General features: G+C 44.7%; 1 protein-coding gene across 1 annotated transcript; it reads right to left on the bottom strand.

Annotated features, from left to right (window-relative positions):
• Nucleotides 1–5,121: 5,121 nt before the first annotated feature.
• OVGP1 (oviductal glycoprotein 1) lies at nucleotides 5,122–20,204 on the bottom strand. Its single transcript, XM_056123520.1, has 11 exons — nucleotides 20,180–20,204; nucleotides 19,583–19,612; nucleotides 18,905–19,109; nucleotides 17,493–17,549; nucleotides 15,584–15,749; nucleotides 15,094–15,218; nucleotides 13,065–13,173; nucleotides 12,780–12,965; nucleotides 11,127–11,243; nucleotides 7,843–7,978; nucleotides 5,122–5,650 (listed from the first exon to the last, which is right to left on the bottom strand). The coding sequence occupies exons 1-11, from the start codon at nucleotides 20,202–20,204 to the stop codon at nucleotides 5,340–5,342; spliced, it is 1,467 nt and encodes a 488-aa protein (XP_055979495.1). The 3' UTR covers nucleotides 5,122–5,339.
• Between the last annotated feature and the right edge of the window lie 4,475 nt (nucleotides 20,205–24,679).

Here is a 24,679-nt window from a genome sequence, read left to right on the forward strand (position 1 = left end):
CCATATGAAGTCTATCCTAGAGAATGTTCCATATGCACTGAAGAAGAATGTGGGTGGGCGGGTGAAGAGTCCTGTAAAAGATTATTAAGTCCAGTTCTTCCAGTTTCTTATCTAAGAATCACACACTCTAGTGTCGATGCTCTTGCACCTTCTAGTGTTAGCCCAGGATTGCACACATGACTGGAGTGCTGAAGACCCCAAATATTAGTGCCACTGGAATCACAGCCAACACACACATGCTAGGGAAAAAAACCCAGACTCCCAGAAATAAATTTCTTGCTAGAGATAGCAAGGATACATTTTTAACAAAACCCACTTACCAAACAGATTTTTGCACCAAGGACATAATTTCTTTAATCCTTGCAATAACTTCAGAGGGTTTCTTTAATTCACCCACAACTACCTTGTTTGTGAAAGAGGAAGTACGGTTCGCGGGGACTCAACCTCTCACCACAGCCTGCTCATCTAAGACCAGTGTGCTCTAACTCTGCTCCTACATGCACAAAAGTATCAATTATAACAATGGCATGGAGGAGATTTATGTTCAGTTTCGTTTTTATGCAGTTTCTATATAATATGCTTTTCCACTCTGCAAGTTTTCTTTCTGACTACATAAATAAATAAATAAATAAATAAATAAATAAGCAAGCTTACGTGCTTCTGCCACCTGGTGGCAGGTATCAAAATGGCAGTAACAGTTTTTTGAAATGAAAATTGCATGTGACTAATTCAAGGGACACATCATTTGTCATTGGTGCTATAGATGTGGTAGCTGAGTATGTCTAAACCATAGTAACATCAACTCTGTCAGCATGAGACCCAAACCACATTAATTAAACTTAAAAACGTGCCTGTTGAGTAGGCAGGCCGAGGTATAGGAGGGAAGCTGGGGGCACTGATGGAGGTTGACCCTGGTGGTGGAATTGTTGGTGTTGGGGCATGGCATGCCTGAAACTCTATTGTGGGAACATTTATAAATTATGTAGTCTAAATTTTTAAATTATATTTAAAACTTTTAAATTTGGGGACCAGAGATAGTACAGTGGACACGGTGCTTACCTTGCATATGGCTGACCTGATTTTGATCCCCAGCACTCCATAGAGTCCCCCAACCACCACCAGAAATAATCCCTGAACCATAAGTAAGCCCTAAGCACATCTAAGTGTGATCTAAAAACAAAAAGAAAAATATGAATTAGAAAATGAATCTAAACATATTATATACGTTCTCTGCGGTTCTCCTTCAGAGGAAACAACCTGTGTGTTCCTTAATCATTCTCTTTATGAGCAATACATTCATCTTCCTACTCTCTATCCTTTCCTTCCATTTTGCAGAGATTCAGCCCTACCCCATGCGTCTATGAGAAACTAGACTGGTCACAGTGGGCTGTGGCTTCTGAAATGTTCATCTACTCTGATTTGACTTTTTCCTTAGGTCTCATACCCCTAAAGGGTTGTTTGAGAACTGGCACACATCCCTCTGAGTAGTCCTGAAAGACTGAAGAAAGAGGAGCTTTCACCCTTAGAAGTTTCTTGTCCAACTACCCAGTCTTCTACCTCCTGGAAAAATGTCGGCTCTGGTAATGTCCTGAAGGAGAAAGAGCAGCTAGGGAAGCCATTTGTTTGTTTTCTTTCTGGGCCATATCCAGCAGTTGTCGGAGCTTGCTCCTGGCACTATGATCAAGTATCACTATTCGTGGTTCTTGGGGCACTGAGGGGCTTGAACCCAAGTTGGCCACGTGCAAGGCAAATACCCCGCCCACTTTACTATCTCTCAGACATCAATATCCTAAGGAAATATTTCTAGTTGTTGTAGGAGGATCATTGATTTTCTTTTTTCTTTTTTTTTTCTTTTTGCTCTTTGGGTCACACCCGGCAATGCACAGGGGTTACTCCTGGCTCTGCACTCAGAAATTACCCCTGGCGGTGCTCAGGGGACCATATGGAATGCTGGGAATGGAACCCCAGTTGGCTGCATGCAAGGTAAACGCCCTATCCACTGTGCTATCACTCCAGCCCCTCGCTGATTTTCTTTTTAATTTTTCTCATTGATTTTCTTGTACTCCAAAGTGGAAGATCTTATCTCAAATAGAACACTTTGCCTGAAAATATATACTTTTTCAATCTTGTCAATATAGCTAAAATTTTTTTATTTGAACTTATAATAACACACATTTACTCTTATTTTTAACTTTTATCTAAATTTTAGGTTTGTGAGGGGAAATGGGAGGGAACCTGGGAACATTGATGGAGGGAAGTTGACACAGGTGGTGGGACATCATATGTCTAAAACTCAACTATCAATAAGTTTGTAAATCATGGTAAAGGTAAAAAGGTAAAGGCCCTCCCGTTGATCGTCGATTTGCTCGAGCGGGCCCTTTAATAAAATTTTAACTTAGATTTTTGACACTTCGTCATTGATTTTCACGAAGTATGACAACCTATCTTTAGTTATGGTATTATGTTGTTTGTAATTACTGATAAATTTGTCTTTCAATTGCTCGCTATTTACCTAGGACTTTCTAATTGTGTCCTGTTTTAGGGCCTGTTTACTCCCGTTTTTGGATTATTTTGAATTGATCATTTAAAATTTTTGTTTCCAAAAAAAATGCTTGGAAATTATATACTTTTCCTATTATTTTGGTGAAATCAACCTGAGGCCACAGATGATCCAGGCGCTGCCCAGAGATGCAGGCAGGTGTGCGTTTGTCAGTGTGCAGATCGTTACAACATGCCAGTCGAACAAAAACTTGCATTCGGTAGACTGGGAACACCTGTAAAGGCAATTAGAGGCCGCCCCCAAAGCCTCCATCCCTCTCAGAGAGCCCAGCAAGCTACTGAGAGTATCCTGCCCGCACAGCAGCGTCAGGCAAGCTACCTATAGTGCACTTGGTATGCCAAAAACAGTAACAATGACGGTCCTCATTCCCCTGACCCTGAAGAGCCCCCAGTATGCCATTGGGATACACTAGCACGTGACAGGGACAAATGAGACATTACTGGCTCCCGCTCAAGCAAATTGATGAACAACGGGATCACAGTGATACGGTGATACAGTGATTTTGGTGAAACCATAAGGATTTAGGCATATCACCATGATCTTTTTCCCCTCTTCACTGAGACTTGGATAATCTTATTTTCAGTTATTTTTTGGTTATCTTTCAGATAACCAAGCACTGTGTTATAAACTATTTTGATGGTATTTGATGGAATCTAATTCTATGATATTACTTTCCAATTCTTACCCTGCTAGAGGAACAACAGGCACATCCTCTGCAGATATATTAACCTATGAATTGAAGTCAATACATGTCTCTTAACTGCACACGTATGCACATGCGCATGCACACACACACACCCGCGCGCACACACACACACACACACACACACACACTCCTAAATACTGGGACATTGAGTGTGTATTATAACAGGATTATTATCAAACTTGATTTTCCTCCTTTATCTATTTGGGTCATTTCCTACTATTGGAGTTCTTACTGGCACAACTCCTTGACCATTTAGGCTGCTGGGCTTGTGGGGGAAGGCCCGGAGTCCCTGTATTAATGTGGGCAGAGCTGTTTTCAGGGGAACCAGCCTTCCCCAAACATTAGCATGGCTTGATGGCCTTGCAAATGCCAGCAGCCTGGGCTCGAGACATGGGGACCTGACACCTGTGATATCTGTAAGTCTTCCTGTTCGGCCTCTGCATTAGATCATAGAAACTCCATGCCACCTTGTGGCATCAGTCCCATCTAGCCCATGTAACCATAGAGTTCACCTTTATCTTCCCATCTCCTCATGCAATGCATTCCTGTCTGCCCCTATATAATCATTGTTCTCCTCGAATAAACTTTGTTTTATGACCATCAGTCTGTGACCCGCATAGATGGTATCTCCCAAATGATTAATTGCATGCATACTCTTGAGCCATCAGTCCTGGATGTGTAACAGTCACTGTGTTTCCAAGTCTCCTGGCTGCACCCCACCACTCTAATATTTGACTTGTTCGTTTGACTTATTTTGACCAATGGGCAATAATAATAAATACAACGTAAGTAGCAACCTAAGGGTTAATTGCCCAATGGAGCTTTCTCTTTTGCTTTCCAGCAATGAATGATAAGGTCACTGTCCTGTGAACTAACCAATTTAAAGAATGAAAGTTCTCATGCATAGAATCTAAATAGAATAATCTTATTTTCAGACTTTCTATGGATCCCTATGGCATTTGTTTTATAAATGCCTGTGTTATCCCAGCCAAGATCAGTCAAGACCATAAGAATTATTTAGTAGAGTCCATCCTAAATTGACAATCTTTATGAGTATGAGCAAAACAAATAACTGTGTTAGAGGCCATTGAGTTTTGGGGGAGTTAGTCATGGTGCAGCTGAACTGAGTTTTGATTAATGTTGTGGTAATAGGGTGCTGTAGCTCTGTGGCTACATTTGTGTGGATATACCCTTCCCCTGTTTTTATCATGTGCTGGTCCTGTGGGCACTTTAACTTGAAACTATTGAGTTGTAGTTGCTAAATAAAAGATGCCATTAGTGATAAACGTTAAACTCTCTTTGAGTATTTTTGTCTCCTACAAGGGGAAGGGGTAGGAATTGTACCTATATGCTACCTATAGTAGCATAAGAGGATTGATTGTGGCCAGGAAAACATTTTGGAGGTTGATTGGAATAGAGTGTGAGAATTGGTGTTTCTGGAATAGACCGATGAGAAATGCAGGTAAGACACAAAAATGTGTTTTGCCTTTCCCTCAGTTACTTCTTTTGGGAAAAATAATAGTTGGGTTGTCTAATATAGAGAACACAATTAGAAGACTCATGGTCAGCACCCCAGACATATTTTCATAAGCCTCCTTTGAGGACTGTGGAAGTGTCTAGAAAAGAGATGTGATTCTGACTCACAGGGAAGTAAGGGAAGAAGGGAAGAACATAATCCACTCTAGGAAACATCAGCCTGGATGAGACACATACTCCCTCTTTCCAAAACAATCACAGGAGAAAATGCTCTTGAGGTGGAGGCACTGACAGTGGGGCAACAGAGTTTATACCAAGAAAAGAACTTCAGAGAACTCAGATGGATGATTGCATTTACCATTTAATTGATGAACTCCTTTCTATCTGGATTTACAATAGTCTCCTGGGTTCTCTTTCTGCAGAGAATGAGGACTCGTTAGGAGGGTTGACTAAGGAATGGGAACAGAAAGGTTGTCAAAAGCATGAAGAGAGTGACAGGACAGGGCCAAGGACAGAAACCTGTTTTCTGCTTCCATCTGAAGACAAAAGCAATTCAGCAGAGTCATTGTCCACCTGTCTTCCCTTCATGTGGCCTCATTAATCTCTGAAGTACATATTCATCTCTTCATAAGGCAAATACTGGACATCTTGTGGAGTCATGTTCTCTCCGGGGATCCCAGTCTCCCCTTCTGGAGTTTCAGTGTAATCTTCCATTGTAGGAGTCACAGCCCCATCACTGGAGATTGTTGCTATATTCTCAGACTTTCTGTAGGGGATGGTGGCAGTAACTGTTTTTCCTGGGAGCAAAATACCCAAAGTACTGGTGGCATAGGATCTTGCAGGGAGAGTTTCTGAAGGATCCATGGCAGATGAGAGCCAAGAGCTAGGTGAGGGAGTTGAGCTGAACTCTAGAGGAAATCATCAGAAAGAGGTGAAGTCCCCATTTTTCCTTCCCAGTTTATTAACTGCTGGTAGGACTAGCACCACTGTGGGGATAAAGAATTACCTGTTCCCCAAATCCAGGACTGGGGCCTTTCCTAATGGTCTCACTTGAAGATATAAATGAAACACTCTCCACAGAGACACCCTCATCTCCCACCTCACCATGTTAGCACCAGGTCATCTTTGCATTTGCTCCATTTCTGGGGGGAGGCTGCAAGGAGGCATTCGACCTTTTCTGGACAGAAGCTCTCACTTTGATATCTCACTGTGTGTTTGCAACAAGACCTCACATCCTTATTCCTCACTTGTTAAATCATTTTTTAAAAGTCTCTGAGTCCCTTATTATAGGAAGCATAAGGAGCAATGCTCAAGACAAAGGGGGAAGCCCTGGAGAGCTTTCTGGGAAGCAATGAATGGAGTTCCATCTCCATCCTGACAAGCATTTATCGGTATTCTAAATACACAGCTGCAAAAAGCAATGAAATCATGAAACTCATTTCAACTTGGTTGGAATTAGAAGATAAGACAGAAGAAGAAGGACACATACAGGATGATCTCACTTATCTGTGGCATGTAGAGTAACTGGATGAGGGAGCCAGGGAGATAGTACACTGAGTAGGGTGTTTGCTTTGAACATGACTGATGTGGGTTCAATCCACAGCATCCCATATGATACCCCAAGCATCACCAGGAGTAATTCCTGAGCGCAGAGCCAAGAGTAACCCTTTAGCATCATTGGGTGTGACCCCTCCCCCCCTCAAAAAAAAGAATAACTGGATGATGGAACACAATACAGTAAAAGGAGATGCTTAAGTCACCCTTGATATCAGAAAATAAAAATGACAGAGAAGGAAAGAAATTGAGGGGGGTAAGTGAGAAGAGACAAACAGTGATTAACTGAGGTCAGGGGTCAAGGACCTCAGTACATCAGTGGCATAGGGAGTGGTAGTACTGCACTGTAGCACTGTCATCCTGTTGTTTATTGATTTGCTCAAGCGGACACCAGTAATGTCTCCATTGTGAGACTTTTTGTTACGTATTTTTGTTTTTGGGGATTTTATTTATTTATTTATTTATTTGCTTTTTGGGTCACACCCAGCGATGCACAGGGGTTACTCCTGGCTCATGCACTCAGGAATTACTCCTAGCTGTGCTTGGGGAACCATATGGGATGCTGGGAATTGAACTCGGCTGCGTGCAAGGCAAACGCCCTACCCGCTGTGCTATTGCTCCAGCCCCCTTGTTACTGTTTTTGGCATATCGAATACGTCATGGGTAGCTTGCCAGGTTTTGCCATGCAGGCAGGATACTCTTGGTAGCATGCCAGGCTCTCCGAGAGGGACAAAGGAATCGAACCCAGGTCAGCCACATACAAGGCAAATGCCCTACCCACTGTGCTATCACTCCAACCCTGTGAGTGGTCGCAAGGTCAACCTAAAGTCAACCTGCAGCAAACCATACCTCTATAGTTTGGTATATCTATATATCCACACTGCACTGAAAGTAGGAAATTCAAACCACAACAACCAAAATTTAAAAAATGGGCCTGTCAAGGAGGCAGACTGGGGCGGTAGGAGGAAATCTGGAGACCCTGGGGGAAATTGACACTGCTGGTGGATTTAGAGCTGGAACACTGTAAGCCTAAAACTCAGCTATGAATAACTTCGTAAATCAGGGTGCTTAAATAAAAAAAATAAAATTTAAAAAAATGATGATTCTGAACCATCCCCTAATGATGTTCCTGCCCTAGTATGCCAGGTTCCAGCTCTTAATGCTAGGGTAATCTTAACCTATCACAGATTTTTTAAACTTTCTTTTTCTGGCCCTTATTCCAAGAATAGGAAACTAAAAAAAAATTAAAAGCTCATATATATTGAGTCAGAACTATGAAACAAAGGTTTTCATTCCATATCTCATATATTACAAACACAAGGGTCACTCCCATTTTACAGGCAGAGGAAACAGATCTCAGGGAGGTTTAATGGAATGGACATTCAAACCAAAGGTAAAGCAGGCTAGAGTGACAGCAAAGTTTATTTTCTTCCCTCAGTGTATGTGACCTCACCAAAGCCTTTAAATCTAACTAAAGGAACCCACCTACTGCCTTGTTAGGCAACTCCCCATCCCAGCTTCCAAGCAATTATAAATAGCTCCTTACCAGTCTGCACCAGGAGACGATGCAAGGTGTACACAAGAGGAAAAGGGCCAGTACCACAGAAAGTGCCCTTAACGTCATCCAGGTCCAAGGTCCACACCATGGCTCCCCCAAAATGCTGTCTTCTTATGAACAATGCCTATAAAATGGCAATTTGTCAACCTACTGTATTGCCCATCCACCAGAGTAGGCACAAAGGCAAGTGAAATGCAGAAGATAAACCCTCAGGTTAGGAATACAGCCCACGTCTGAATCTAGCCTCTGAACCCCTCAGGAGCCATGAGATCTTGCAAAAATTATATAAACCTTGTGTGCCTTCCTTGCTTCATCTATGACAAAGTTAATAATAACATTTTCAACATTTTAAAGGTCAAAAGAATCCTCCCACACTTACATGCTACAACATGAATGGGGCTTAGAAGACTGGAATAAGTGGAATATAATCAACCCTAAAGTACACATTTTGTCTGATTCCACACACACACACATGAGGTACTTGGAGTTTTCGAATTCATAGTGATGAAGGGTAGATGGTGATTAGTGGGGAGGGATGGGGCTTTGTTAAATGAGCATGCAATTTTAACTTAAAAGCTGAAAAATTTCTGAAGATGGAAGGAGTAATAGTCATACAACAGTGTGAATGTCTTTAATGCCGTTGAATTGTTACTTAAAAATGGGTAAAGCTTTTTATTAGTGATTTTCGCTGAATAACTTGAGCAACTGCCAATTTCCATGGACCAGTGTCAATCCACAGAAATTCCCCACTAGCCTATGAAAAAGTTATCGCTGCTTTACACATGATATGCCTGCATCATGTAGAAGCATTATTATGTCATAAACATGTAATTATTTATGATATATCATATCATACATATTATATAATCAATATTATTACATAAATATGTAACAATTTTAAATAATGTTTTTTATTTATGCCTTAGTGATCTACAAAAATTTATTTGATTTTAACCAGCTCACTTACTTATAATACACATATAGTAATAAAGCCATAATTTGAAAATAAAAACTTTTGGATTTTCAGTGCCCAAGCACAGCGGGCAGGGCGTTTGCCTTGCACATAGCTGACCCAGGTTCGCTCCCTCGCATCTCATTCGCTCCCCAGCACCTCCAGGAGTAATTCCTGAGTGAAGAGCCAGGAGTAACCCCTGAGCATCATTTGGTGTGACCCAAAAAGAAAAAAAATATTTTGGATTTCCTAATTGAATTTCCTTCCTAACACATAGTGAATGTTCCTAAATGTTAAGTATTGTCTCTCTAGGCTTCTCTGTCTGCTAATCACCATTAACATATTAAATAAACTAAATAAAATTATGCTTATTTTCATTTAAAAATTACATACTTATCTCAAAATGACACTATGGGGGCCAAAGAGATAGTACAGTGGCTGGTGCTTGCCTTATACACAGCAGATCCGGGTTTGATCCTAAGCACCACATATGGTCTCATGAGTCTACCAGGAGTGATTCCCTGTATAGTGCCAGGAGTAAGCCTGAGCACAGCCAGGTATGGCTCAAAATTTTAAAAAATAAATAAATAAAACAAAACAATCAAAGTGACACCTTAAAGAAGACATAGAGCAATAATATTGTACTTTGTCTGTGATTTTTAAGCCTGAGATATAACAAATTGTCATACTCAAAGCCGGGTCCTATTTGTTTGTTTGTTTGTTTGCTTGCTTTGCAGGGGGAGAGAGGATAAGGTTGAGCCATACCCAGCTGTGTTCAGGGCTTACTCCTAGCACTATGCTCAGGGATCAGTCCTGGCAGTGGTCAGGGGACTGCTATATTACACATTTACTTAAAAAGTAAAGTATCAGCAATTCACTTAATTGAGGAGGAAATTTAATGAGAAGGCCTAGCAGTCAGGAATATAAGCCTGGTAAGGCACAAGGCAAGCCCTAAGGACCTAATAGTCCTGCCAGTAATCTCTATCAAGGATGATGGAAAAATAATGATAGTGATATATGGTGATCATTTTGCAATACATATATATAGAAACTTGATGATATAAACCTGAATATGTATATATATGCATATATATAATGCTATATTACACATTTTTAAAACACTGTGGGGCCAGACCATTTGCCTTGCATGTGGTTGACCACGGTTCATTCCTTGGCATCATATGGTCCCCTGAGAACAGGCAGGAATAATATCTGAGTGCAGAACCAGGAGCAAACCCTGAGCATTGCTGGGTGTGGGCCAAAAACAAAAATAAAAAAACAAAAACAAATTGTACATATAAATTGCCTTAGATATAATACCTTGTTATGTATCAATTAAATTACCACTAACCAAATCATTCCTCTTTCCACCAACAGGCACAAGATAATGAAGACTTTTTTTTTTTTTTGCTTTTTGGGTGACACCTGGCAATGCTCAGGGGTTACTCCTGGCTCATGCACTCAGGAATTACTCCTGGCAGTGCTCAGGGGACCATATGGGATGCTGGGAATCGAACCTGTCTCGGCCATGTTGGTTGCGTGCAAGGCAAACGCCCTACCTGCTGTGCTATCACTCCAGCCCCATGAAGACATTTTTTAAAAATGGAAAAGACAATGTGTTTATTCTCTTAAAAAGTAAAGTGTCAGCAATTCACTTAATTGAGGAGGAGATTTAATGAGAAGGCCTAGCAGTCAAGAAAAGAGTCCAGTTACAGCAGCAGCCTCTGTGGTCTTTAGCCCTCAATAAAAATGAGAGAGTGAGCTTAGGAGAGGGAAGAGGCAACCCCCCTGGCTCTGCACAGCACAGTGACTGTCCCTCATGCAAAACCACACTCTACTGCTGGCACAGAGTAAGTACCTAGTGATTCCAAGAATTCTTGTCTTTTTTTTTTTGCTTCCTATCCCAAACTTCACCCAAAGAACAAACACTGCCACTTCCACAGTATCTACAGTAGGAAAGACCGTGTCCCCTCTGTTTGTAAGCCCAATATGCAGGTTGTTGCTAAGCGCTGACCACAACTCATTCATAAACTGCCTCTTCTTCCAGCCACTCTGGTGCTGACCTTGTTGCCTCATGCTTGCACCTCCATGGCCCTTGGGGCAAAAACAGTGCCACAGCTGTCATAGCAGGATCATATAAGATGGTACCAAAGCAGTTTCCAAAAATCTTTCCAAGATCTACTGAATATTAAGGTGCCAAAAACAAGAATATATTCATTTGCCACATTTCTTAGGGGATTCGGGAGCAGGGTCAGAAAACACTGAGCTAGAAGCCACCAAGGAAACAATGATGTAGAGTAAAACAGGGCCAAGGCCTGACCTTGTAACTGAAGCTGATGGCATCATCATAGCCAACCCAGTTCCGCTCCTCGTAGGCATATGGCACATACTGATCATGGATCCAGCGCTTCTTCGCTTTCTGGACAAAAGAGCAAATCTGACAGGAAGGCCAGCAGGTTACTGAAGGGCAGGGGTCGGAGGAACACCCAACTCCTTGCCTGGAAATAAAATTCCCTCACTAGAGAGTTTAGGGTAGCACCAGGAACAAGTTAGAAGGCCACTCAAAAAAAATACCTCCTCTCCCCTCTGAATGACTCCTGGCACACATCCCTCCTGTGAATGGCCACAATAGGGGGAGTAGGTCCATGAGGAGCAGGTGTCAGGCATCTTTAAAGAACAATCAGGGTCTGGTAGATAATAATAACACCCAGTGCTTACAGTAACATGCCTAACAATAGACCAGAATAGGTTTACTTTGTTTTGCTTACAGTTTTCATAAATGTCTCTTCTGTTCATTAGGAATCAACCTCAGTTACCCAATTGAGGTAGCAACAAACTTCTATTGTTGTAATCATTGCTTGATTGTTTGTGGTGGTGCCCGGAATCAAGCACAGACAAAGGAGCTTTGAACCGCTAATAAATGTCAAGATCTCAAAGGCAGGGAGACCTGGGCTGTTAGAATCAACTGAGCATTGCCGGGGTCCCCAGCATACGATGAGATGCCACCAGCTGCTAAGAAGTAGAAGCCTTCAAACTGGGTTATAAAGTTGATAGCTGTTAGGTTGTTGTACAGCTTCTATCAAAACCTCTTTGACCTAGAAAAACTTTCAAGAACACCATTTCCTGCCAAGGACTTAGTTGTGGTGGACACTAGATAGTTCACATGCATGAGGTTCTGGGTTCCATTCCCAGCAGCAAATACATTTTTAAAACAAATTTTATGGGCCAGAGCAATGGTACAATGAATAGGGCATTACACGTGCCCAATTGTTGTACAACCCTTGGCACCCAATCAGGTCCCCAGAGCTCAGTACAGAGTCAGGAGTCAGCCCTGAACACCACTGGGTGTGGCAAAAAAAATTTTTTTAAAGGACATTAACTTGGAACTAAAGCTACAGTACAATGGTTAGGGTGCTTGCCTTGGATGTGGCAGACGTGGGTTCAGTCCCCAGAATCCCATCTGGTCCCCCAAGCCTGCCAGGAATGTGATTCCTGAGTGCAGAGTGAACAGTAACCCCTGAGCACCGCTGGGTGTGCCCTCACACCAGAAACCACTACATTTAACTATGCCGTCATTCATAGCCATGCTTCACTGGGTTAGTGGAAATCCGTCAAATCAGCACACAGCAGCCACCAAAGAGTTGTCAGTTACAGAAGAACTGACACTGGCATCTCCACACACCTTATGCCTTTGTATCCACTGCCCCTTGCCTGGGACGATTGACTTGTAGAATATGTATATCTTTTTGAAGGGTTGCTTACCATTTATCTAGCACAACCCAACCTATGTCCTTTACAAGGGACTCCCAGAACTTCCCCGAAAGGAAAGACAATATACCAGAAAGTGGCCCTTCTCTGCCCCAATAAACTCTCTGTCCACTTTCCACCTTTGTTTTTGTCCCTTATTCTCTCTCTTGGCTCTGCTGTGGTCAGGGAGCCCTGAATGGGAGACAGAGGCCTCTTGGACCATCACCTCATAATAAGCCAAGAGGCCAGCTTGCTGGGTGTACTTCCCTGCAGGTGCAGGTCCCACACTTTGGGCCTGCAACCCATTCTTTGAGGTGCTGAGGAGCTGAAAAGTCCGTCCATAGGTGGGGACTCCCATGATGAGCTTCTCTGGGGGTACCCCAAGCTTTTGCCAGTAAATCATGGCGTATGCCTGCAGGTGGGAAACACAAGTCCTCATTAGCACAGCCAACGTGTGGGGCCCTGGGAAGCAATGTCTGCTCTGCCTGCCCGAGTACTTGCTTTTCCTTACCGAAGATTTGAAGTCATCAGGCAGAGAAAACAGGGGGCTGTTGTGTCCTGTAAACTTTTCCCAGCTTCCATGGAAGTCATAAGACAAGATGTTGATGAAATCCAGGAGTCTGTCAGGGGCCCAAGGCAGAGGGCAGAAGAAGGGCATGACTTACTGATGACCCCGGCCCCAGGCCTGCCTACCCTTCCTGCCACAGGGGTTGCCCAGGCTGCACCACCCCTGGACAAACTACTGGCTAGGGACCTGTGTGTGGGACTATGCTCTACAAGATTCATGGAGCATTCAGCTACTGCTTGCTCTAGGAGGATGGGAGCCAAGGTCTTCAGGGCTGAGGGCCAAGCTAGCAAAGACCTGCAAAGTTCTGTTGAGAATAAAACAGTAGGGACCAGAGTGATAGTACAGTGGAGGATGCTTGCCTTGCATACAGCTGACCCGAGTTTGATCCCCAGCACCCCATACATAAGGTCTCCCAAGACTACCAAGAGTGACCCCTGAGTGCAGAGTCAAGAATAAGCCTTGAGCCTAAAAGCAAGTCACTGACCTACCTCTTTACCTCCCCCACCCCCGACAGATCCTACAGATGAGGGCTGGGTGCTGACAGGAGGTAAAGCGACATTTAGGGTTTCCTATCAGTAGCAGTATCTCAAACCAAAGTGCCTAAAAGGAAAAAATAAAAAGATAAAAGTGCCTGACAAAGAGGTAAGAGCCTCCTGGGCAGTGGGAGAGGAAGTGGGGACATTGGTAGAGACCAGTGGACACTGGTGAAGGAATTGGTGTTGGAACACTGTATACCTGAAGTTGAATGACAAATTACTTGGTAACTGTGGTGATGCGATTTTTAAAATTTTTAATAAGTGATAGTCCTACCCCCCAAAATAGTGAGTCACTTTATAACCCTTCAAAGACCAGTGATTCTCATCTCTTCCAGAAAGCTTCCCTGAGGAGGAAGGTTATGGAGCACTTTATGGGGTCCCAGCAGTGAATGGTTATTTATAAGGACTACCTAATTTAATCAGGTAGTTAAGCTAGTCAGTGCCCTAAGGACTGAAGAAAAGAAGACAGTCAGGGCAGCTAATACAGGAGGACTCTGCCCTTGTGGCCTGGGAGTAAACCCAACATTACCCAGCTCAGTCACAAGGAGTCTCTACCCCTCCTCGCACATGGAAACCTCTGTCAGACTCAATCAGACGCAGACCCAATCCTCAACCTCTGATCTGCAGCTTGGTTTTCTTGGCTTTATTTTCCAGAAATACCTGGTTCCTGAGGTCTAGCAAAGTTAACGCAGTTCCAGACATTCTTTGACTTTGAGATTTTAACATGGAAACCTGTGCTCTGAAAACAGGTTGGAGCAATCCATTTAAGTTTTGGTTGGGGGCCACATCTGGGGGTGCTTAGGGCTTACTCCTGACTTTGTGCTCAGAGGTCATTCCTAGTGATTCTCAGGGGACCACATATAGTGTCTAACACTGAAGTGTGGCTCTGTTGGGTACAAGGCAGGTACTTTATGCCCTGTACTAGCTCTTTATTTCTGTGGCTGTTGTATGTGAAGCATCACCTCTCTGAGGCTGGCTGGCTGCCTCGCAGGATATGTTAATGACTGGTGGTGGCCAAGTCCAGAGCAATCCCAGAGAATAGTGTCTTAGATTGCATCCCTCCCTATTCTCAAAGAAATAGCGAGAGAAGGAAGGAAGGAAGGAAGGAAGGAAGGAAGGAAGGAAGGAAGGAAGGAAGGAAGAAAGGAAGCTTGGAATAATGGAACTAGTTCTTTTTTGTGAGGTTTGAAGCCATTTGAAGCCATACCCAGGGGTACACAGGGGCTCACTCCTGGCCGTGCTTGTTGGAACCTGGATCTCCTGCTTACAAATTTTGTGCTCTACCCCAGGCAGCAATCACTCCAGCCCTGAGCTCCTTCTTGCTCCTATCCCTAAAATGCTCATGCATGGGGTAGATGGATCTGTGGAGCGTTCAGGGCCAGCAACAGGATCAGAGATCTGGGAGGAACCTGCCCTGCTCTGACGCTCTCACTCACCCTCCCAACTGAGGCACTTCGTAAGAAGTCTGGATGATGCGTAGGTTCCCAGACACTGCCGCAGAGAGCAGCAACCTTGGCCGCGCGGTGAGCAGCGCCTCCTTCTGGAAGGCGACCAGCAGCTCCTGGGAAGAAAGGGACAGGAGAACCAGGTGAGGCTGGGGAGGATAGGACTAGCTCTGGGGACACCCTGGTGAGTTGAAGGCGGGGCCAGAAGCTCCTGTGGTCAGTGATTTAACAGCTCAGGATGGAAACTGCCTGCCCCACTGGGGGAACTCTGGAGCTGCTTAGAAAAGCCGGCGTAGACTGGAGAGCCAGATGCTGATGGGGGAACGAGCACAGAACTCCTGGGCAGCACCTCTAAGGTGACAGCAGTCAAAGGACCTTCTGCCACTGCCTCTGTCCACCACCTCAGGTGCTTCTGTGCCCCAAGCCCAGCATGAACCTACATAATCTTTCCTTGCACGCCAGAACTGTGGACCTGCATTACTTTAATTAAGAGAGTGAAGGTCCAGCGGTCTTGTACAGGGCTGCCTCTGAGCCCAGGGTACAGGAAGAAGAGGTCCAGGCCATCAAAGCCGTGTGTCCTCAGGAAGAAGATGGCTGAGTCAACGAACGCTTTCCGGCTGGCCACTGTGGACAGCATGGTGGTGAACCTGCAAGGAGAGCGTGAGACAGGAGAGATGCCTACAAAACAGGGGTGAGCAAGGCAGCCTCCAAACTCGAAGACCTCCTGCCTGCACCCCAGAACGGGGTGTGGGAGGGAGAACAAGAGCAGGGGGCTGAGACAGAGCGGGCGGCAGCAAACACAGGGGGCTATGCCAAGCCCAGAGCGGAGTACAGCTCTGACCACCCAAAACATGACTGCCCTCTGGCCACAGTCTCTGCCTCTAGCTGCCTCTCCCTGCTATTCTTGTCTTCTGTCTTCTCTTCCTTTTCCTTTTCCCTCTTGAGTTACCAGAGATTCAGCCCAGAGTCTCATACATGCGAGGCCTGTGTGCTAACCAGTGAGCCATATCCCCAGCCCCTCTCTGCTATTTCTTGTAGAAAACCTCCCAGTTTGATAACCCACCTTGATTGGCATTTTTTTCTCCACTGGACTAAGCTGGGGGCTTGATGGGTGGTTGGGAATGAACTAAGAGTCAGCATTTCCAGAAAGATCTTTAAGTTAGTCAGGGCCTGGCCTGAGTTACTTAACTTGGTACAAGGGGCATGGGCTCTGGGAAAGGGTGCCCCATTATGCCTTGGGTTTTTGTTCTTGTTGCTGGTTTTTGTTGTTATTGATGCAGTTTGTTTATTTTATTGATTTTCTCTTCCATAGTGAAGACATTACTGGGAAAATTTTAACTTACTGACGTTGAACTGTGAACAATTCTGGGCTAGTCTATGCGTCACTATTAGAAAATTGACCAGATTCATTCACAATTAGGACGTCCAGCTTCAGTGATACTTGGCACCTCCTAGCTGATAATATTTGAGAAACACCTTGGTGAACTATAGGATGTCGCTTAATACCTCTCACTCTTGGTACCAGAGAGATAGTAAAGGGGTGAAGGCACTTGCCTCACATCCCCAGATTCAATTCTATTCCATCCCCTCCACTACCAATGGTCCCCCAAGCAATGCCAGGAGTCACTCCTGAGCACTGAGATAGGATTAGCCCCTGTCAGATGCAAATCATTAACACACACATACACACACACACACCTCCCTCTCCCTCTCTTCTTTTTGCCAATCTGAGATCCAAACAACCACTTTGTCAGCTTCTCCTGGGTGAGTATTCGAGAGGTGATGTGTGGTGCCCTCATCCAACAAGTGTTCAGAAAGTCACACAGAGAGAGGAGGAGCCTGTGCAGCTTCTCATCTAACACCCCAAATCTAGGCAGGTGTGGTCTATGCTCTTGGGGAGACATTTCTGCCAAAACATAAACGCATGCTGTGCCCTCTGCACTGCCCTGCTGAATCTCATGTCCATCAGAATCCTGCTCTGCACACTCTGGGGCTGGAGCATGGGCTCTGACACAGTGCTCAGCCTCATACCCACCACCCCACCTTTCCCACCGCCCTTTGAGGCTGCTGCATTGTCTGCTTCCACACCCACCTGCATTTAGAAAACGAACAACCCCAGGTTTGGGTCAGTCCTCTTGTCCTGAGCAAATCCCTTCTACTCTCTGAGAAAGAACCCCCTTTCCTCACCCGAGGCTGCCTCTTCCTCCTCTTTACCCTCTCTGACTTGGGAGGTAGCAGAGACAAGAACCCAGTCCCCTGGGACCTGTCTGCAAGAGTTCAGCTGTTCACGTGGCCACACATGCTTCTCCACTGTCCTCACCACCCTCCACCTCACCACCACCTGCACTCATCCCCAGCCCTGAGAGAAGATGATGAGCACGAAGTCTCACCTGGCCGTGCCAAAGTTCCAGCCCCCGACGGACAGCAGTGTTCTTAGTTCCCTGTTCCTACAGTGTGAGAGAGAAGGTCAGGGAGTGCGTCCTTGGTCCAGTGGAGATCACAAAAACCACCCTTTTACTTAATTCATTTGGGCACGATGGGGAGGCAGAGGAATGAGGCGGGAGAAGCCAACAAGAGGGGGAGAGGTGGAGGAACAAAGAGGAGAGGAGACAGGAGGGAGGGGAGAGGGAAGAGGAGGAGAGAGAAAGTGAGAGAAAGAAAGGAAAGGAGGAGAAAACTATCACCACGGTCATCACCGCTTCAGCGTCCCAGACTATCCAAAGTCCATCCAATTCTCCCACACCCCCTGGATGTTCCCATACAAAGTAACATGTACTCTAAAAATGTTTCTCTTTACTCATTTTTCTTAATCAACACATTCATTGAGCAATTACTATGTGCTCTTGACTGCTGTAGGTGCTTGAGACAGAAGAGTGAACAGACGAAGCCACTTCCCAGTGACAGTTTTAGGTGGGGAGTGAGGGGGTATACCCAGCAGTGTTCAGGGCTTTCTCCTAGTTTTGAGCTCAGGGATTATTCTTGGCAGGCTTGGGGGATCATGTGTGGTGCCGGGGATCGAACCCAAGTTGACCACATGCAAGACAAACACCCTTGCCACCGTACTATCACTTCAGACCTTGCAAGAGGGGATTTTTAACTATTCTCTACAACCATCACCATAGCGACAAGCCTCCAGAAGTTCTTGGTAAGGGAATCCCTCAGCAAGGACCTACAGGGCATCAACTCAGTGCCAGCCACTGGTCAGGCCTCTGGTTACACAGAAAGTGGGCACATAACCTCTCCCTTGGGTTTTGTAGGTGATACATGTTGATGGCTTTTGTCATGCATGTGTGACATGCAACCTTGAAGCGCACCAATAACATCAGTCTGTGAAATTCTCACCACCAGCCTGAAAGGGTGAGTTGAAGGGCCAGGAAGGGAAGAGAGGATGCTAAAGGCAGAGGTCACAGCAGCACAAGACCAGAAAGAAGAAAGAGCTCAAGAAGATATGCATCATGGGGGCTGGAGTGATAGCACAGTGGGTAGGGCATTTGCCTTGGGCATGGCCGACCCAGGTTCGTTTCCCAGCATCCCATATGGTCCCCAGAGCACCACCAGGAGTGCATGAGTCAGGAGTAACCCCTGAGCATCTCCAGGGTGTGACCCAAAAAGAAAAAGAAAAAAAAGAAGATATGCAACACAGATATCTTGTCAGGGATTCTCCAGAGCCCCATTTAAGGGTCTGGGACCAGGAGAATCCGAGGAAAGTTGGTAGTAAATCAGGAAGCGGGATGGGGAGGGTGGGGAGCAGGCAGGCTTAATTCTCAGAACTACAAAACTGGAAATTTCAGCCCTCACAAACCTCTCCTTGAGCTTGTTGAACTCCGGGTAGAGGATTTTCTCATCCTGGGGATTCTTAGCAACAATCTGATTGTGGTTCATGGAGGCGAAGGCTAATATCAGGTGAGTGCAGAGAAAGGGGTCCAGGTCTCTGGGTGAGACCGAGGCTGGACTAGGCCGACTCTGGGCCCAGCTGGTGAAATAACACACCAGTTTGTGGGCTGCACCTGACAGAAATATCTCACGTTAGTGGACAAAGACAAGGGAGAAGGGAACTTAGCTTCCACAGAACACTGTGAACAGATCTGTAACAGCCACACACACAACATACACACGACACATTTGCACACACCCTCCACACACATACACAGACAACATACACACATACATAACCACACAAAAACAGACGACACCCATTCACACACAGCATACAGACACAATATACATACATGCACATATACAACATGCATATATGCACACAATAAACACACACACACTCAACTCCATTGAGGACTGCTTCCTCCCTCACTGCTGATGTCTAGGACAATGGGAGGGGGTGCGTTATGATTTCCTATTTCAGAATAGACTGTGACACACAGTGTGCCACAAACAGCAGGCAGGTGGTGGAAATCCTCTGGGGGAAGTCCAGGAGGATCGCGTCTCCGGAGATCAGGGGCAGGGGCAGGGGCTAGGTCCTTACCATCATGGTGTTTCAGCACGAGCAGCAGCCCTGCAGGAAATAGGAGGAGGAATTGCTGAGATAGGCTTCCACTCCAGGGAGAGAACAGCTGCCGTAAGCATGCTCTGGTCACATGCACCTACACAAAGGGAGCCACACCTACCCTCCACTCATCCCTCCCCTCGGCTCTCATTTGAACCAAGTTGAAACCACAGCCTTCAGACTCCTTCCATGCTTACCCCGTACAAAATACCTGTAAACAGCCATGCTTTGCACAAAGCAAGGATGATTTCGAGAAGTGGCCACAAGCATTCAAGGCTCATGGTTCTGAAACTCAGCTGGATATGTAGAAGTATTGATATTCTGACTCTTTTAGCAGAGACAAATTTCATGGGCCCGAGACAGAATTCAAAACACATTAAAAACATTTCCTGTGATCTGAGACCTGTTCCTCCAATTTCTCCTCCCCAGTTTTTCTCAATCTCCCCTAGGCCCCATCTTGTTTCTCCCTTAACCCAGAACCCTGGGTCCCAGGCTGCTTCTCAGCACTGGAGAGACAACTAACACAGGAAGCCTAGAACCTTCTGGTCTGAGCAAAATTGTGGTGATCACACTCACCGACCCATAGACACAGCTTTCCCATCTCCAGTGCCCAAGAACTGCCAGGCTTGAGCTTAGGCCCGTTATATATGTTTCACTTACAGGGCCCTGGAACAGCACTGGCATAATCCCACTGCACCCACACAAAATGCAGGAATCATGAATAATAGCCTCTTACCTCGAGTCACAGTGACCCCAGTACCTCCTGTCCTCCCTCTTTAGTGTAGCTCTCAGTGCCAACAAAGCAAGAGCTCTGTTGGCACCGGCAGGGAGGCAATGACATAGACCATGGTCAGGGCGAAGCCAGACAGTGTCAGCCCTTCTTCCTGCCCTTCAGCCCCACAGGGAGGGGGTACTGTCAGATGATGCGTGAAGGAAGCAAGAATCATCCAAAGTGTGAAGCTCCTAACTGCACTGAAAACGAAGGTAACAGCTTTACCTGAATTCACAAAATCTTATAGGAATGGGGCTGGAGCTGTAGTACAATGGGTAGGGCATTTGCCTTGCATGTGGCCGACCCGGGTTCGATTCCCAGCATCCCATACTGCCAGGAGTAATTCCTGAGTGCAGAGCCAGGAGTAATCCCTGTGCATCACGGGGTGTAACCCAAAGAGAAAAAAAAAAGAATCTTATAGGAATAAAAAAAACACACATATAAAAAACAATTTGTGCAATGCTATATATACATAAAATATAGGTTTGATGTTAATGGTTCCTCAATATGCCCGGAGTTGCCCAGCAGAGCAGGGTTCTCCGACTCAAATGCTGAGGCTCACCAGGCAGATAATAATAATAATAATAATAATAATAATAATAATAATACACAATAATACACAATAGCACTGTAGCACTGTCCTCCTATTGTTCATCGAGTTACTTGAGCGGGCCAGTAACGTCTCCATTGTGAGACTTGTTGTTACTGTGTTTGGCATATCGAATACATCACAGGTGGCTTGTCAGGCTTTGCCATGCAGGTGAGAGCGATAGCACAGTGGGTAGGGCGTTTGCCTTGCACATGGCCGACGGGGCTGACCCAAGTTAGATTCCTCTGGCCCTCTCGGAGAGCCCGGCAAGCTACCAAGAGTATCTCAACCTCAGGGCAAAGCCTGGCAAGCTCCCCAGGACGTATTCAATATGCCAAAAACAGTAACAAGAAGTCTCACAATGGAGACATTACTGGTGCCTGCTCGAGATATCTGCTTTGATTTTCCTTCCTTTCCTCTAAACTGTAGGCACCATAACTGATTCCTAGGACTTGAATCCTTACTCAAATTTGCCATACCCACTTGCTGTCTTCTTCCTTAAAAAAAAAATTTGTTGTTTATGGGCCACACCCACAGTGCTCAGGGTTTACTTCTGGCTTTGCGCTCATGAATCACTCTTGGCGAGCTCAGGGGTCTACTTAGGGTTTCAGGGATCGAGCCTGGGTCTGCCAAGTGCAAAGCAAGCACCCTACCTGCTGTACTCTCTCTCTAGTCCTCACTTGCTGTCTCCTAGGACTTTGCTTATATGGAATGCACATCTACACTATCTATTTCTGAGCTTTCTCTCGCCTCACTGACCATTCACCCACTCCCCCAGATTCTATATCCTTGCTATTTCCCACAAGATTTGTGGTTTTCTTCCACGGGCAGTGGCTGTTAATGCTGCGCCTATTCCAGAATCAAATTTGACCCGAGTCTGAACCTCAAGCAAGACTGCACCTAAGTCAATCTTCTAAGCAGCTTTTCCTCTCCAGTGGGCATGGCTAGACTTGAGACCTAACTATTCCACACCTGTGAAAGTGACTGATGATGCTCAAAAGAATGCCAAGAGAGAAAAATAGATGCCCAGCAATGACCTCTCTTCATTCAGAGATAACCATGCCAAAGGGTTGGCAACCAGGACACTATGTAGTAGGCATACAATTGAGGAGTGAAATGGTAAATGAAATCTGTTGAAAATCAGTGTGCCGTGTCATTCCATTTGTTCTCAATCCTACTCCTTGAGTTCTTGCTGTCAAAACTTACAGCTCTTGCTTTTTAGTTTTACAGGACCCCCTGGATCCTTAAAGAATCTCCCCCCTGCCGCCGAGATGGTTCTCACAAAGAACAGACAAATACAAATGTTTTTCGGTTGAGTTATTGAAGAAATTCCCAATGCTGCTTAACCCCTACCATGTTTTACACATCAAACTAGATCAAGGCAATTACAGACACGAAGTGCTTTTCTTTCAACAAAGTGTTTGACCAACTCCTGTCAAGGAGTGAATGAAGATGACTTTAAAGAATCAGGACCTAAGCAAAAGCAATTGGCTAGAAAATGTAAAAGCCAGAGAGTTGATTAAAGACCAGTGTAAATTTCCAGAATTTTTCCAGTTCTCTAAAATTCCAAGAAATTTGCCAACCCTTGAAAACAAAGATCAAACTCATGTTTTCCACTTTCCGATATAAAAGATAAAGTTTGGGTCATGTTTTTTTAATATTTATGTTTATATTAATGTATATTGTCATGTAAAATTCATCATTTTGTAGATTTAAATTTTAAAATTTAGGCAATTCAGAAACAAATTTTTAATAAAGTAAAGGTAATTTTACTTACTTAACCTGTCATCTAAGCACAGAACAGTTAAAAATATACAGCCAATAAACCAGCAATTTCACTTCTAAAATTTGTCTTACTCCTGACACATTTGGCTCAGGTACACCAAGAAAATGTGTTCATTGCAGTTTTCTATTTAACAACAACAAAAATAAAACAAAAACCCTGGTGAAATGATCATTATCAGGAGATCAATATGTTACTGCTCATTCTGGCTTAACTCTTCCTTTCATACCAGTGCTTCTCAACTTGGCAAAAGGAAATGCTCCCCCTCCTGGAAAATTTGACAATGTCTAGAGGCAATTTTGGTTGTGACACAAAGCACAGGATCGCTTTATGTGGGCAGAAGATTGGTATGTTGCTAAACATCCTATGTAAGACAAGACAGTCTTTCATCAACCCCCTTCCCCACCCCTGCAATGAAGAATTATTCAGCATTGATGGTAAACCAAGGTTAAGAACCCCTGGTTTAGGCATAGTTGCTTTTGCTACTATTCTTTCAATTCCATCCCAAATATGAAAAAGCATGATTCTCTTTATGCTCTTATAGATTTCATCATTAAATAGGGTTTCAGGGATGTGGCCTGATGGTTAAACCCAGACCTGGCATATGAGAACCTAGGTTTGATCCCTAACACCACAAAAATAAATAAAATTAAACTGTTTATTACAAACAAAACTTCTTTAGTGGGACAGATGCATAATCAGTTTATCTTTGAAACCCTGAACCAACAGTTAAGTGGTTTTCTCTGAGAAATGAGTGAGCTCAGAAAATGCAAATCCAAGAGAATGAGCCTGGGGATTAGAAAAGACCTCACATTCAGTTATAGAAGTAGAGGTTGTAATAATATAAGTCAGTTTGGGGCCCTGACCTGGTGGTGCTCAGGGTTTACTCTGTTTCCCAGCAGTGATCAGAGGACCACATGGTGACAGGGATTGAAGCTGGGACTCCGCCAGGCAAAGCATGTACTCAGGCCACTGAACTATTTCCCCAGTCCCTGTAACAAGTATGTTCAGCAACTCTGTTCTGTATGACTGTGTTTAACATCCGTTTTCTTTTGCTACTTCATATGAGGACACAAATTGTTTAGGTTTAAGGCAGGAGTATGAACAAAGGCTATTGCCCTATTGATGAATAGCTGGCTTTGAGTATCTCTTACTTGAGGACATGGAATTTTAGCTGTATTAAGGATGAGAGCATATTAAGTGGCAAAAAGGGCTATGATAACAGATGTGTTCCAGGTATCCCCCTCTCTCTCTGCCCATCCTCCACCTTGCTCTCCACTGGGAAGTTTGTGACAACAGTGTTTACTCCTTGGGATAATTCCCAGTGAAGACACATTAAGGTCATCTCTCTGCCTTGTCAATAGTCACTGCTGCTCTCAAGGGAGGTTACTGCCCCTGACTTTTTTTTCCTGTTTCAGGAAAAGTTCCTGTAACACTCCAGCTGGTCCCATGTGCCTGCACCAGCACTGTGTGTCATTCCCACCCCCACTCCCCCCTCCCCCCCCCCCCCCACACACACACTGCTCCAAACTTCTGTAATTAGTCCCCCAGTAAATAAACACTCCTTGGGCCAGGAGATAATACAAGAATTAAATCACATTCCTTGCATATGCTGCCAGGAGGTAAAGTCTGTGTGACTGTAGATTACAGAACAGGCCTCCTACTGCCCTATGGTATGGGAAAGAGCTCAAGGACCAGCCACTGTCTGGTGACACCTGAAACTCTCCTTCAGCCTTCTTGTGTCTGATAGTGGTTCTAAGCACACCCCAAGGAGTTTCCCACTCTCCCTGTGGGCAGCAGATGAAATGAATCTAGTCAATTAACTTCAAAATAAAGTGATAGGGAATAAGAGAGACGGGAACTTGCTCCAGCATTTGTACATTTAAACCAATGAAAACAAATGCAAAACACATGCTTGTGCAGTTTTAAACA

This window comes from Sorex fumeus, unplaced genomic scaffold (assembly GCF_029834395.1).
Source record: "Sorex fumeus unplaced genomic scaffold, SorFum_2.1 ptg000047l, whole genome shotgun sequence".
NCBI lineage: Eukaryota > Metazoa > Chordata > Mammalia > Eulipotyphla > Soricidae > Sorex > Sorex fumeus.

Coding starts and splice junctions, on each gene's coding strand:
- OVGP1 (XM_056123520.1), bottom strand. CDS start 20,204: ATGGGAAAGCTGTGTCTATGGGTCG. Junction 19,110..19,582: donor CGTGCTGAAACACCATGATG/GTAAGGACCTAG, acceptor TATTTCTGTCAG/GTGCAGCCCACAAACTGGTG. Junction 5,651..7,842: donor TCGTCTCCTGGTGCAGACTG/GTAAGGAGCTAT, acceptor GATTTCCTCTAG/AGTTCAGCTCAACTCCCTCA.